This window comes from Onthophagus taurus, chromosome 8, assembly GCF_036711975.1.
Source record: "Onthophagus taurus isolate NC chromosome 8, IU_Otau_3.0, whole genome shotgun sequence".
Taxonomy (NCBI): domain Eukaryota; kingdom Metazoa; phylum Arthropoda; class Insecta; order Coleoptera; family Scarabaeidae; genus Onthophagus; species Onthophagus taurus.
The window spans coordinates 7,670,859-7,687,408 of NC_091973.1; the positions used below are offsets into that span (position 1 = coordinate 7,670,859).

At 33.3% G+C, this 16,550-nt stretch overlaps 1 protein-coding gene across 1 annotated transcript; it reads left to right on the forward strand.

Moving 5' to 3' along the window:
• Positions 1 to 10,627: 10,627 nt before the first annotated feature.
• Positions 10,628 to 12,357, forward strand: LOC111419557 (adenosine 3'-phospho 5'-phosphosulfate transporter 1). The gene is made up of 3 exons (XM_023052387.2): positions 10,628 to 10,858; positions 10,914 to 11,113; positions 11,173 to 12,357. The coding sequence occupies exons 1-3, from the start codon at positions 10,827 to 10,829 to the stop codon at positions 12,237 to 12,239; spliced, it is 1,299 nt and encodes a 432-aa protein (XP_022908155.1). The 5' UTR covers positions 10,628 to 10,826; the 3' UTR covers positions 12,240 to 12,357.
• The last annotated feature ends 4,193 nt before the right edge of the window (positions 12,358 to 16,550 follow it).

Consider the following 16,550-nt stretch of genomic DNA (forward strand, 5'->3'; position numbering starts at 1 on the left):
TTTTTTTTTAAGACGAGTTATACTTAATTAATCCGAACGCGATATCTCTTAATAAGTTAATATTTCTTACATTTTCTTTATTGTAGTAATAAAAGAGGATAAATTAAACTAGAGTGGACTAAATCAACTTTTTCAATTTATTTTTGTTTCTTAAGGCACTGCAGCCCAAATTCAGAAATTCGCCTCCTTCAAATTTACTCTCCAAACGTCTCTATGACTTGCCAATTGTGTCCACATCCGCACCCCCACTATATTTACCATCTTTTCAGTTACGAAGATTAACAATTTCGGTGGATGTCCTTTGATTAAAATATAAACTGACCGACAAAAAAAGCCGACCACTATAAATTTGCCACAACTCCTAAGCTGGCTTTCTCGCGAACCGCGCATTCGATTTTGATGATTCTGCGACAGAAATTTTCATTCAGATTTTAATTTGAACATATACGGAATACTAGAATGAAAAAAACTTTTTTTCAAACGGTAGCCTAATCTTTTCGGAGCGTTTTTTTTTTTATTCACTCTATTATCTCTGTTACTACAGATATGCAGTGTTTTAAAGCGAACTGAATTAAATAGATCCATGTTGCAAGTTCGAAAAGTATATAAGAAAGAAAAATAAAAAACTTCTTACTTGCTAAAATTTTAGTTTATACGGTACTAGTTTCGACCCATTAAGCTCATCCTCAGCCGAATCTAATTAAAAAGGAAAACAGTATAAAATCCTATTATATAACAATAATATAAATAATGTAGTCAGTATACGGAAGGATCTGCACTTTTCGACAGTCAACATACGAAGTACATATGAATTGGGGAATGGAACATGGTAAGGAGTTCTTCACTGACGAGTCCCGATTTTGTCTCCGGTCACCTGATGGTCGAGAACGAGTGTGGAGACGTCGTAATGAAAGGTTTGCCACCTGCACAATTTCGAAAATAGCACCTTTCCGTGGAGGTTCGGTCATGGTATGCACTCATCTTTGTTGAAAATGGCACACTAAATGCCCACCGTTATATCTAAGATATTCTGCAAGAAGCTGTCGTGCCCTATTCCCATTTTATTGGTGACGGATTCATGCTAATGCATGACAATGCGCGATCGCACGTAGCACGTATGGTTAGCGAATATCTTGAAGAGGTGGGTATTGACCCTTATCGAACATCTTTGGGACCAACTTCAGAGACGCATTCGTCGTCGTCCTGTCCTATCGGACAACCTTCAGGAGTTACGAATTGCTCTTGAAGAAGAGTTTGCCGCAATTCCTCAGGAATCAATTACGAACCTAATCAGTTCGATGCCGCGTCGACTACATGACTATTTGTTTTCGGCATATCAGAACTGAGAATAGATATTTAGAATAATGAAGGATGTACGCAATTCTGTAATTCTAAGAAAATGTAAGTGCTTCTGCAAAATTGTTTCGGGTGCCCAGTTTTTGTTTTCAAAGTCAGTGATTTAATGCGCCATTTTTAACAAATATTAAAAATCTGTATAGGCTTTTTTGGAAATTCACTGCTACACCATCACAGAACCACCATCGAAACATTCACGTTTCATAATTGTATAGTGCACAAATCTTTCATTTCAACGTCTTCATATTCGCTCCCGACCATCAGGTGATAGTAGACAAAACCACTACTCATCCGTAAAAAGGACGCTCGATCTCCCAATTCATTGTAAGCGCGCAGATTGAAAACGCGTTCGTCGATATTTTAGAAGCAGCCTCGGTCCTTTGGCAGCCTTCTTGCAGCAGACCACTTGTAGCAGTGAATGGTTCTCTCACTGACATCAACAACATTGTACCATTGCCATCAACTACTATTGCCACTCGTCTTGTATTCACAGGCGATCTCTTTAAAACACTGCATCTTCGTTAGTAACAGAGATGATAGAGTGAATAAAAAAACAAAATGCTCAGAAACGATTGGGCTACGTTTTGATTCCAGTTAACACCCTCTGCTGTAGCAGCTGCACCCCATAGGGTATTACAAAAAAGTTTTTCTCATTCTTGCACCCCGCTCAAGTTAATATCCGAATAAAAATTTCGAAGAATCAACCTTTCGATCAAAAAAAGAATCGTTAAAATCGAATAAGTGGTTCGCGAGAAAGCCAGCTTTGAAATTTTTCCAAAATTTTACTGGCCTGTTTTTTTTTCCGGTCAGTGTATGTCAGAATTGTTACGTCGTCCGCGTATGCTGTTATATGAGACGATTTCTTGATTAATGTATCTCTAGGGTTGATTCTGGGATCACATGTCTAGATTGCACCATTTTTGAGTTATTTCAGTATTTTGGCAGATTAGAATTTTTTTAAATTGCAACCCCACTTTTTTGGGACTTTGTCATTACATTCCTATATCTAAAATGTATAGTTTTTGGAGAAACTTGAAAAAAACGAAATATCGTGGTTTTTTAACAATTTTAAATTATCAGTTGCCATTGGTTTGAAGGAAGTGATATGAAACAAAAACTATTCTCCGCTGGAAAGTAAGGAGATTGTGATTAATATCAAAACGAAGAAGTTTGCTGCTTTCGAAGATACAGCCTATGGGTGAGATCTGCATTCAAAAATCCTCTTCATTGTCCTGAATGTCTTTCAGCAACTTAAAAGAAAATCCCACTAGATATATAGAAACGCAATACCATTGCGTACTATAACCACCATTTAGACCTTTCGAGGATCTGGCGCCCAGCAAAATGTATGTTTTTGTTATACTTACTTATTCTTTGTACTTTGGACCATTTTATTTCTAAAGCTAATATTTCTATATTTATCAGTTATTAATCAAATCTCTTGGTTTAAATTGATTCTGCAATACTTTAAATGATAAAATTCATAGTGAGAATAGCGAAGTACTTCATTTTATGGTTAAAAAATTAAACTGAGTTGCAGTATCAACAAAAAAACATCTTCATCGCAAGTTTCTGGCTGCTTTTGTGCCAACTATTCCTTTGCGTTTTCTGAAAACGCATTGACCTCCCCTCCCTTATTATGGCAGATATGAGAAATATCGCAAAACAAAAGCGATGCGGTATTATCAAAGCTATTTAAGGATGTTGTCAAAGATAGCTTATCATCTAACTTTCTGAGATAATGGGAATTTTATGTTTTTCTTTTACTTTGCCTATAAGGATTTTTTTCCCAAACCCAAGCCTTACCATTGTTGAGATACAGCCGCTTCGTACCCTTAACGGGACACCCAGTATAGTTGTATTTGACATTTCGAAAACTGTAGTACGTGAAAGGCTAGTAGGCTCCAGCTTTCGGCAGCATATTGTTGAATGTCAGAAGAGAAACACGCGAATCCATTCCTACCAGTTTTTCTTTCTTTAATCCATCAATCTGGTATACCGTAAACTTGGGTGGCATTGGTCTACTTTCAAATTTTAGGACCCTGCAACTTTCGATAGGAGCTTCATACCAAAGGATATCTTCAGACGAAGGCCTCTTCCATTGATGTCGTCCACTTTTTTCAAGAGATTTTATCTTAAATGATTTCTTATTTAATTGATTGTCTTATTACTTGCCTTTCATATAAAAAGAAAACAAAGTTTCCGTTATTAATATGTTCAATTGTCTTGTTGTCATTGCTTGCTGTTGTCAAACCTTCCACGCCAACTTCCTCATCAAGGTCATAATAATCCTCAATCTTCGCAGAAATGGAAATATTATAGGAGGAATCAGAGTCATTGGAAATTCTTCGTCTTCCTTTTTCTGAAGAAATTTTGGTACCTTGACTTGGTCCAGGAATCGCTTCTGGTTGAATATCCGAAACGGAAATGCTTCTACTAGCTAGCACACTCATTTTTTTCCTCTTAGTTCCTTGGGTCATGATCTCTGGTGATAATCGTTATGTTGATACTCTTCTTTGTTTTTATTATGGCAATAAGAAAACGAGCTCAACTTTTAGTTTCCATCCGACTTTCCATTAATGAGTTTCAGGTCGAGGCGGCGATGAGCTCTATCAGGAGTAAGACATCTGGTTTTGATGACCTTAATATCAAGTGCATCCTACTTTGTTAAACTCACATTATTCCTAATATTCGGGAAGTGATTGATGGTTGTATTGCAAGTGAGGTGATCCCATTAATCTGGAAATAAGCTCTCATCATGCCAAAAATTAGCAAACCTGTAGCTTTTTCTGGTCTAAAACCTATAAGTATTTTGCCAGTCTTACCTAAGATCTAAGAAGTGATTCTCTACAAACAAATTGATGATTTTATTAATTCAAACAATCTTCCACCGATACATCAATCTGGTTTCAGGAAAAATCATAGTTGTGTGACTGCTTTAATGCATATTGTGGTAATGTTACCGTCTTGTGTCTGTTGGACTACTCTAAAGCTTGACTACTTAACTATTCAGGTTCAAACTTAATATGTAATTTTTTGGACTTCTGCACTTTTTGCACTTCTGAATTTAGTAATGTTACATCCGGTGTAGCCCAGAGTTGCCTTCGCTGATGAGTTGAATTACTGTAAAACCCATTTCTATGCGAACGATACGCAGGTATACTATTCTTTTGCGGCAAGGCAGTTGAATCAAGCCTGTATAGATATAAGTAAAGATTTAGGAACTTTGAATCGGGTGTCCTGTGATCATAATCTTAAATTAAACAGCGCAAAGTCATCTGTTGTTTTTTTTGTATAATCATTTATCGTGACACTTCGCAAAGCACTCTTCATGTAAATGAACGCCAAACTTACTACACATATATTGACACACTATGTCCATAAACGATTATTTCCAGGGAATTCACCGAATAAATGCGTCTAAACTGGTTTCTGATAATACGAAAAATGATGTAATCCTTATATCTCATCAATCATCCCAATGGTGTGTTTTTGCACCATTAATGTTTCAAGGCGTATTTTCAGAATTCATATTTTTATTTCGCGTTTCAAGATATATATATGAGGAAAGTATGCACTAAAAACTTGAAAATGTCAAAATTTTACAGAACTATTTCTGTTGTATATTTTGAACAGAAATGTTCAATAAAATTTAAATAGCAAGAATTATGAAATATTTTGAAATGTATAGCCTAACAACCTTATAGTGTTATCGTACAAACAGCTAGCACCTTGAAATCTGGTAATGTATGGCTATAAAATAATTTTAAAAACGCTGGTGCGTTTTCACACCAGTGGGACTAAATGGGTTAAGGAGGGATTGTTTACTAACAGCCTCACTTTAGAGCTTGCTCCGGACTATTCCCATTTTAACAACCTGCTTTTCATTTACTGTTCGCAGTCGAAGCAATGCCATCATGGCCACCTCCCTGATAAAAATATCTAGGGGCAGTACTTTCAGTATAGTCTCCATCGCAATCGTAGATGTAGATCTCATAGCGCCTGTGATTAGCAGGCAGGCCAGTCGTTGCAATTGATGCATTGATTTTTTTGTGGGGGTCTTTAAGGATAATGTTTATCGCAAAGTACCGACTACGCCAGAAAACATGAAAGAGCGGATAAGAAATGCATGCAGAAATAGTAGCCAAGCTGTCTTATTATTAGTTTTATGTTGATTAACATCATATTTATGTTGTTTTATACGTTTATGTAAATGTTGTTTGCTATATACAACCTATATACCACCTATATACAACTTATTACAGTTATTGCATTCTAATTGGTATATGGTGTTAATTTTGTCAGTCTTGTCTACTTTATCTTTCATATTACTCAAAATATTGGTTAATTTGTTATTGTTATATTGCGCTAACTAGATTTCCTGAAATTCATATTTCTTAAAAATAGCTTTAATTTTATTAGTTATTGTTGGGATATATTTTATTTTATAGAATTTACTTATTTTATCTTTATCTGCACCAATTTGTATATCTGATTCATTCGAATCACTCTGATGAAACGTTTCCGTATGTGGTAAGAAATCTGTGATCCTTGTTTGAGTTTGGGTTTCAATTTTATTCTTATTATTAATACTTGCATTATTATGTATGTTTGGTCTCATTTTTGTTATATTCTGATTAACATTTGAGGTAGATCTTTGTTCAACATTTGCATTGTTGCTCTGTTGTGTGTTTACAGGTATTGATTGATTGATTTTATTATAATTATCATACCAAATATTATTAATTAATGTTTTTGGGTATGCATTTTCTAATAGGATACTATATATTGTGGCTTTTATTTCTTTCATGTATGTATCATCAGTTAAAATAATAGTTCGACGGATTAAATTATTAATAGTATTTATTATCTGAGTTCTTGGGTGATTACTCAGATAATGAAGAGTTCTATTGCTACTGATGTCTTTTTTGTACCAAGCTATATATCTTATTTATTATAATATTCATATCTAAATATGCAATTTGTTCATTGTCCAACGTTTCGACTGTAAACTGTAAGCGTGGGTTGTATTCGTTAAATTTGACCAAAAGTTGCTTGTATTGATACCACTCAGATTAACGCTTAAGTTGGAGCCCATAGGAAGCCCATATTTTTGCTTATAAAAGGTGTCACTGTATTTAAAATAGCTATTGTGTATACAAAGCTTTATTCCCTCTAAAAATAATTTCTTATCTTTTATGTTAGTAAAGTTTTCAATTTTATTCCAATTTTCATCTATGATTTTAAACATGAGTTTTAACGGAATATTTGTAAAAATGGACTTAACATCAAAGCTTACAATGTCAATATCTTCAAAATTTTCTATTTTCAATTTATTGGGACGCTTCTTAAGCATAAAGGCATTTTTAACGTCATAGTCATTTCCATTATTTGAATTATCCAAAGACTTATTTAAAAAGTTAGATAATTAGTCCATTTATATTATTGATGATTAGACGTAAGAAAATTATTTAGATTTTGTCTACAAAAGATGTTTCGCCGTCGTATTTGCAAAACCACACGGTAATTTTACGGTGTTTTTATAAAAATTGGTCGTGACCTTCATATGATCTTGAAAATAAGGTCAAATAATAATAATAATAATAATAACTTTATTCAGGCTTCATCAAGTACAAACTTAAAAAGAAAAAAATATTATACATACACAAAGGTAAAGAAAACGATAAGTACATGCTAAAGTAAAATAAAATACATTAAAGCCTGAATTTAGGCGGAGTTCAGGTAACACCTGTTCTACCACTCAAACCCAAATTAAAAACAATAATAAACTCAAAAAAAATTCAATGACAACTGAGCACCGTCATAGGCTAATGTCGAATATGCACAATAGTTAGCCACACATACTATAGTATAGAGTGTCCAAATAATATCATACAAGAATCTCATCCCCCGAGGCCACCAAGCACAAGCCCACAGTCACACACTCAAAACCCAGTCCCGCAAAGATTTCTTAAATCAGTTCAAGGATAGACCCACTAAATGTTTAGGAAGATTACTATAAACAGATGTAATTTGATATGAGAAGCATCTCTTAAAACATTCCAAACGATGGGAATGAGGAGTTAACCTACCCCTGAACCGGATATTGACATTGTGTACGTCCGTTCTAAAGTTAATTCTGTCGAATAGATAAGGGGGGCTCCGCTCCGTAATAATCTTATAATAAAAACATGCTTTGTGAACATACCGACGCGACTTCATATTCATCCATTTAAGTTTCTTAAAAGCAAAAGAGACATGATCGTACTTTCTTAACCCAAAGATCAGCCGGACACAGGAATTCTGGAGCTTTTAAATTTTCTGTTGATGGCGGGAGTCAATGAATGAACCATAAATGTTATCACAATAATTAAAATGTGATAAGACGAGAGAGTCACACAAGAGTTTTTTAACAGAATTATCAAGGCAATGTCGATTACTGAAAATCAATCTCAGAGAGCCATATGCCCGCTTTAACAGCATATTAACATGTTCCCTAAAGTTTAGTGACTCATCAATAATCAGACCAAGGTTCCTAACAGACCCACTCAGAGGAAGAGGCACATTTCCCAGCGAAATGTGATAGAATCTGTCGATAAAGATTTTTTTCAATTTAGTAGGACCAAATAGGATCATTTGAGTTTTCCTTTCATTAATTCTTAGACAGTATTCCCGAGCCCCACTGACAACACTAAACAGATCACGCTTGAACTCATTAAGTCCTTCTTCAAAATGGCTTTCAGGGAAGGACAGGTAGATCTGAGTGTCATCAGCATAATAATAAATTTTACAAAAATCAACAAAACTATTAAAATTTATAGTATAAATCTTAAACAGGGTGGGCCCTAATACCGAGCCCTGCAGCACCCCAGACTCAATCTCCAAAGATCCCAAGACGTTACCGTCAACACAGACAGATTGAATTCTACCTTTAAGGTAATTGGAGAAAAAATCCAGCGCAATAGGGTCGGCACCAATATGTTTAAGAATGGACAGTAATAAATTATGGTTAAGTGTATCGAATGCCTTCGAAAAGTCCAGCAATCCTAACAGGGTCAATTTATTGGAGTCATTAGCTATGACAATGTCATCAACTATGTTATTCAGAGCAGACTCGCATCCATGTCCCTCCCTGAAGCCAGACTGGTTCACCGGAATTATGCGCTCGGAGTTCAGGAAGTCTATCAGCTGGCTGTTAACAATCTTTTCCAAGACCTTGGACAAGGAACACAATATACTTATGGCCCTCAAGGAAGAAAAATCAATGGGATTACACACTTTAGGTACCGGAATGACAATCGACCTTTTCCACAGTGAAGGAAAAACACCCTCCAGTAGACAAGTATTAATTATGTTTACTATATGAGATAAAATTACAGGACAAGCCAGTTTAATAAAATGAATTCCAATACCACCCGCACCGACAGCATTCGACCTTACGCCCTGCAATACATTCATGATAGAAGTTTCGGAAATGAGGCTAAATTTAAAGATATTAGGGCCAAACTTAGAGTTATTGTAAACGTTTATCAGATTATCAACTCTACAATCACCAGAGCACTGGGTCTTCAAAAAATGGTCGTTTAATTCAGAACAATTTTTTAAGTTATTTGGCAAGGAATGATCCTGAAATTTTAGTAAATTATTTCGACGAAGCACTTTCCACGGATTAGTAGAATTTTGGATTTCCTGAGTCACAAGATTCCTCAAATCCTTATAATAATTCCAATCGGCCAGACTCTTTGTTCTTTTAAATTTAGAAAGGGCTTTATTTCTTAAGTCTCGCATAAGCCGAACACTATCAGTAAGCCACGGGCATGGGACGTGGTCACCAGAAACCTTTACCAGCGGGGCAAATCTATCAATAGCCAAAGTTAACAAACAATTAAATAAATCTACTTTCTCATCAATATCACGTAAGTAAAATATGTTGTCAAAAGGAAGAGACCGCAAGAAGGCCAAAAAAAGGGACAGGTCAAAATATTTCAGAGATCTAACATACCTGTAGGAGGCAGTTGGCTCAAAGGATAAATTGAACTTGCAAGAAACGAGCTCATGATCACTCACATTGTGGACAGAAACAACATATGCCTCAACGATAAGTTCATGTAAGTTGCAGAAAATTGCATCAATTAGGCTACACTTAGTGGCAGTTATCCTAGTCGGCTGATCAATGGTTAATGACAGATCAAAGTTCCCAAGCATCGTCAGAAACTCATCGCAGTATGCGTCAGCCAAATCAAGCAAGTTAATATTGAAGTCACCACACAAGACACAGAGATCATAGCAGGGACGGATTAAGGAGAGCGTGGTTTCCAGCTCGTCAATATAAAACCTTTTCTTGTGCAATTCAGATCTATAACTGACACCTAAACAAATTTTTATTTTATTTATAGTGAAGGATATCCAGCATTGCTCAATTGAATTACTACTTTCCAGCAAAGTAGATTTCAGTCCGTCCTGCACGTATATTGCAACCCCTCCCCCTCTACCAACACGATCCTGTCGATAGAGATGATAGCCAGGGATGCTAACCAGATTGCTAGAGATATCTGCTGAGAGCCAACTTTCAGATAAAGCAAAAATGGAAAAGTTATTTTCTAGGATAACGTGACGTACACAGTCAAAATGAGCCACGACTGAACGGACATTCAGGTGAGCAACAGCCAACCCGCAAAAAACAGCCATGAGAGAGAGACTCAAAAAAATTAAATAATAAAAAATAATTATAAAAGATATAACGAAAACAAAGGGTAGCGCGAAGAACCATAGATTTAATTTAAGCAACTTAACAAGCATATAAGGAGAGCTTACTTGCAACAACAAGATAGAAAAATTAATTTGCGTGCACTCTGAGAGGCACTTAGCTGATCCAGATCGCCGAGGGACCTCACCTTAGTTTTGTTTCCTTTGTAATTTACAAAAATCGAGCCATCCAGATAGGTCAATAAGGTTTCCCCCATCGTACAGAACAACTTTCATTTGGTTCATTTTATGTAAAATGAACCGTTTTCGAGATAATCGCTTGTCTCACGTTAAATGGACCACCTGTATAGACTCACCTCGTCGTAACAGACCATGCTGTAGTGACGCATTTTTGACCACATGTTTATTAGCTATTTTCTCGAGTATTACAACTACGAGTATATTAATAAAATAATTCGATTTAATATATTATGTAGTTTTAAATAAAAAGTATTGCTGGCGACATCTAGATAAATTCACAAAACTTTTACCGCCGATAAAGAAGATAGCAAAATACAGAAATAAAGTTCTCAATTGTGACGTTTTAGCACAAAGTGTTCCTAATTTTCACGTCAACAAAAAATTGCTTTAAGATAAGGTTATGTTATTGAAATGTTATTAAATATCGTTTGAATGATGATAAACAACCGTTTAAGCCCTATTCTAAGTGCTGATAGGCGATAAGAGGCGCACTATCTTAGTATAGTTGATGGAAATCGCTCACTATGAGTAAAAACATACCCGGACTTATTATTTGGTGAGAATTGACTCATATCTAATTAATTATTTTAATAAGAACGAATATTTTGCAGCCTTATATTCTTCACAACATTTCTCGTTCTGTTTTTATTCTCAAAATGCTTAATTTCTTTGCGGGTGTTTCAAGACTTCGAGCCAGAATACAGTTGGTTGTCCCATTGTGTTACAAATGTTTTGGGATATTCTACAGTTATTATTCCTGGTTATTTAGTATTTAAATATATTAGAAAAACGAATTATTTAGATAGAGCAGGTAAATATTACTTTAATCGTATTAATTAATTTTAATGCCTTTTTTATTTGTATTTTTAGGAAATGGATTTTTACCAACAATAATTCACAAATTTTTTGGTGAGGAAGAATTAATCGATCGTGCAAATTCTTCATCAACACCAACACAGTATTCGCAATCCAAAAAGGCAGTCTTGCTTGTAACATATTTTATTGGATTATTAATATCATTTCTTTGTTGGGGCGTTCTGCAGGAAAAGATCATGACGCAAAATTATGTTAATAGCTTAAATGAGACATCTCAGTTTAAAGATTCGCAATTTTTGGTGTTAGTTAATAGGGTGTTGGCGTTTTGCTTCTCAGGGATTTATATTTGCTGCAAGCGGCAGCCTCGCCATAAATGTCCCCTATACAAATACATTTTTTGCTCACTTTCGAATGTAATGAGTTCTTGGTGTCAATATGAGGCGTTAAAATACGTTTCATTTTTGCACCAAGTCTTATCAAAAGCTGCTAAAACAATTCCTGTTATGATAATGGGGAAAATTATTTCTCGAACAAAATATGAATACTATGAGTATTTAACTGCTATTATTTTATCGGTAGGGATGTTATTTTTTATGTTAGATACAGGGGATGATAATGGGACAACAATAACGACTTTTACTGGAGTTGTTTTGTTAACATCTTATATTGCGTTTGATAGTTTTACATCAAATTGGCAAGGTGCTTTGTTTAAGTCCTTTGGGATGTCCCCTGTTCAAATGATGTGTGCTGTTAATTTCTTTTCCTGCATTTTAACATCAACGTCGCTTTTACAAAAAGGTGGTTTTATCGAATCTATTAATTTTATGTATCAATTCCCATCTTTTATTATTGACTGTTTTTTATTGTCTTTTTGTTCGGCAATTGGGCAGTTATTAATATTTTCAACCCTAGCTACGTTTGGGCCGTTAGTTTTCGCGATTATTTCGACGATTCGTCAAGGTTGTTCCGTTTTGTTGAGTTGTTTAATTTATCATCACCAAGTAAACGCTTTGGGGATTTTTGGGATCGTTTTGGTGTTTTTCAGTATTTTCTTGCGTATTTATTGTAGTTATCGAATGAAAAATATTCGGAACCGGAGACCCAACGAAGGTAAAAATTAATGCTGTTTAGTTCTATGACTTTAACATATCATATATACTCAATAAAGAACTTTTAGAAACCAATGAAATGTTTGTAAGAAATTATTAAAGCTTCCAGTACGTTAAATGTTTTTGTTTGAGTACAATAATTTGATGTTATTTATTTTATAACGACTTAATAATTTATTTATAACATTATTTTTAATAAAATTTTACTTAAGATAAAATAATTTTATTTCGGGGGGATCAGTGAAGCGTCCAAATCGATTTCGCCCCCAATTATGTAGCGGACTTTGATTGCTTCATAAGCTTCTTTCGCTGCAGCTTCATTTTTGAACAAAATTTCAGCACCTCCAATAAATTTTCCTTCGGGATCTCGAAGCAAATTCACCATTTCAACATCTCCAAACTCTTCGAACATATCAGCTACATCATTAACATCCACATTTTTCGATAAATTCGTGACCCATAACATGCAAGGATTCGTTTTGCTTTTTCTTAAAACATATTAGTTAAAACAATTAAAATTAAAAAAAAATTTACCCACCCTTTAGATGTTTTTAATTTTTTTATTCTTTGCTTAATATTCGTTGCATTGGTTGCAGGAGAATTTTCTTCTGATGGTATTCGAAGCCGTTTCAAAGTTGATTTGGGGGAGCAAGGTCCCAAAGCTTTATCTTTTCTTGGTCGACACTTATAAGAGCAAGAAGGGGGATACTGATCTTGAGGAAACCAATCCAGATCCCAAACGATCCCTTCTAAAGAGTCAGACCCACTCGTATCGCCCATCGCGGATCACTAAGAAAACTTGGTGGACTCAAATTTACTTCAACAACAAATAACGATAAGAAAAGAATTCAAATCGCTTTTTTATGCACTTAGTAATCTAATTCTGTGCATTACCGATATATTTTTTGACACCACAACCGAAAATGTTTTCAAATTCTTATCTGGAAACAATACCTGATACAAAAAACTTCCCGAAATTCAAAACTTTCTCTTATTTCCCAGTATTTTATCACTTTATACGAGGATTTAACACCGAATCGTTATTTTTTATCGACATTTAAAATTTCCAAAATAAAAATGGCCGCTACAAAAACTAACCTAAAACTTATTATTATGTTAGTTGTTTATTTCCAAGAAAAAGTGCTTCAATAATCAAAAACTAAGTAACCAAAAAATAAGTTATCAATCTATTTTTTTTAATAATTTCGTCAAAATCTAATATACAGTTTTGAAAGTAAATTAAAATAATTTAGGGTACGTTCTAAAATAGAAATTCAAAAATAAAGCGAAAATGGCCGTTAAGGATACGTTCTAAAATGAAATTTTAATACTATTAATTACACTTAATTATGTTTTTATTTATAAGTAGATTTACATATATGTTTATTAATATATTTATACAGGGTGAGTCAGAAAGAATAAGAAATCCATAAAATTTGGACTTCATTGAATTTGTCCATATTGATGATGTTACAGCATCAGCTTTAGCTCATATGATCCCTTAACAAGCAAATGATCATATTCCAATTGAATCAAATTCTGATCATAAACTCAAATGTAAATGATCAACTTTCGTCCAGCGATGAGTTCAAATCAATTATCTCACCTTACCGAAAGGCTACCATTTGCAATATTATCGCAAAAATTTCAGGAAATGCACGACAAAAAGAAGATTAAATGTTTTGTTTGCGGAAAAACGTGTCAAAATAAGACCAAGTTGAAGTATGAGGAATGTAAACATAGTTTCCATAAGAAATGCGTTCCAAAATCTCATCGAATTCATATTCCAGATGATGACGATACTTATCTATGCCATAATTGCTATAGCGAAGAGACAATGAACTCCGAATGATAAGCTCCAGCGGGAATTGCTGAGGTGGTGGTTTTGAGTAGACGGGGCAGGAAAGGAATTAATAAAGAAGTTCAGTTAGTTTTGGAGTTGATTGAGAGTCGGTTAATAATTTTTGTTTATTTTTATTGTTGTTGGACCAGGGAGGATTTCGAGGAGCTATGCCGAACTATGCCATATTGACCGTATTTTTATCTTGTACGAGAATAGCTGGAACCTATAAATTGTAAAAAAAAAAAATTTTAAAGATATAAAGCAAAAACTAGTGTCTGGGGTGCCGAAATACCCCACGATAGTACTTAAGGGTTAAGAACCTCTTTATGGACACAAATTTTTGAGCTTTTTCAAGATTCTAAATGTATGAATTTCCCCCTTAAAGCAATATGAAGTGGGTTGGGTTGGGTTTTGATGTGGGGTCTCGCCCACAAGCGACCTTGACTTAATTAATTCATATATCCTTGAAAATTGGATAGTTTGAATTAGTGATGGAACGGATAGTGATTTTTCAAAACGGCTTTTTGCATTAAAAAGAGGACACTTTAAATAATAATTGGTGATATTTCCACAAGGATCGTTTAAGAAATTAATTTTATAGCGAATTTTGAAAATTATCGATGAAAATTGCAAATTTTATCAAAACTTCAAATATTGTTTTCTCAAAAACTAAAACTTATTTTTCAAAACGGGTTGATTCATTGGAAAGAGGACACTTTTATTAACACGTTGGGAAATTTTTATATTTATATTCTAAGAAATGGATTTTATACGAATTTTTAAAATTTAATCGGTGAAAATTGCAAAATTCGAAAAAATTGTCGGTCATTTCAAAAATTTATTTCTCAAGAACTAAAAGCGATTTTTCAAAACGGCTTTTTGCATTAAAAAGAGGATACTTTAATTAATAATTGGTGATATTTCCACAAGGATCGTTTAAGAAATTAATTTTATAGCGAATTTTGAAAATTATCGATGAAAATTGCAAATTTTATCAAAACTTTAAATATTGTTTTCTCAAAAACTAAAACTTATTTTTTAAAACGGGTTAATTCATTGGAAACAGGACACTTTTATTAACACGTTGGGAAATTTTTATACTTATATTCTAAGAAATGGATTTTATACGAATTTTTAAAATTTAATCGGTGAAAATTGCAAAATTCGAAAAAATTGTCGGTTATTTCAAAAATTTATTTCTCAAGAACTAAAAGTGATTTTTCAAAACGGCTTGTTGCATTAAAAAGAGGATACTTTAATTAATAATTGGTGATATTTTCACAAGGATCGTTTAAGAAATTAATTTTATAGCGAATTTTGAAAATTATCGATGAAAATTGCAAATTTTATCAAAACTTCAAATATTGTTTTCTCAAAAACTAAAACTTATTTTTCAAAACGGGTTGATTCATTGGAAAGAGGACACTTTTATTAACACTTTGGGAAATTTTCATACTTATATTCTAAGAAATGGATTTTATACGAATTTTTAAAACTTAATTGGCGAAAATTGCAAAATTCGAAAAAATTGTCGATCATTTCAAAAATTTATTTCTCAAGAACTAAAAGTGATTTTTCAAAACGGCTTGTTGCATTAAAAAGAGGATACTTTAATTAATAATTGGTGATATTTCCACAAGGATCGTTTAAGAAATTAATTTTATAGCGATTTTTGAAAATTATCGATGAAAATTGCAAATTTTATCAAAACTTCAAACATTGTTTTCTCAAAAACTAAAACTTATTCTTCAAAACAGGTTGATTCATTGGAAAGAGGACACTTTTATTAACACTTTGGAAAATTTTTATACTTATATTCTAAGATATGGATTTTATACGAATTTTTAAAACTTAATCTGCGAAAATTGCAAAATTCGAAAAAATTGGCGATTATATCAAAAATTTATTTCTCAAGAACTAAAAGTGATTTTTCAAAACGGCTTTTTGCATTGAAAAGAGTATACTATAATTAATAATTGGTGATATTTCCACAAGGATCGTTTAAGAAATTAATTTTATAGCGAATTTTGAAAATTATCGATGAAAATTGCAAATTTTATCAAAACTTCAGATATTGTTTTCTCAAAAACTAAAATTTATTTTTCAAAACGGGTTAATTCATTGGAAAGGGGACACTTTTATTAACACTTTGAAACATTTTCATACTCATATTCCAAGAAATTGATTTTATACGAATTTTTAAAACTTATTCGGCGAAAATTGCAAAATTGGAAAAAATTGTCGATCATTTCAAAAATTTATTTCTCAAGAACTAAACGTGATTTTTCAAAACGGCTTTTTGCATTAAAAAGAGGATACTTTAATTAATAATTGGTGATATTTCCACAAGGATCCTTCAAGAAATGAATTTTATAACGAATTTTGAAAATAATCGATGAAAATTGCAAATTATCAAAACTTCAAATATTGTTTTCTCAAAAACTAAAACTTATTTTTCAAAACAGGTTGATTCATTGGAA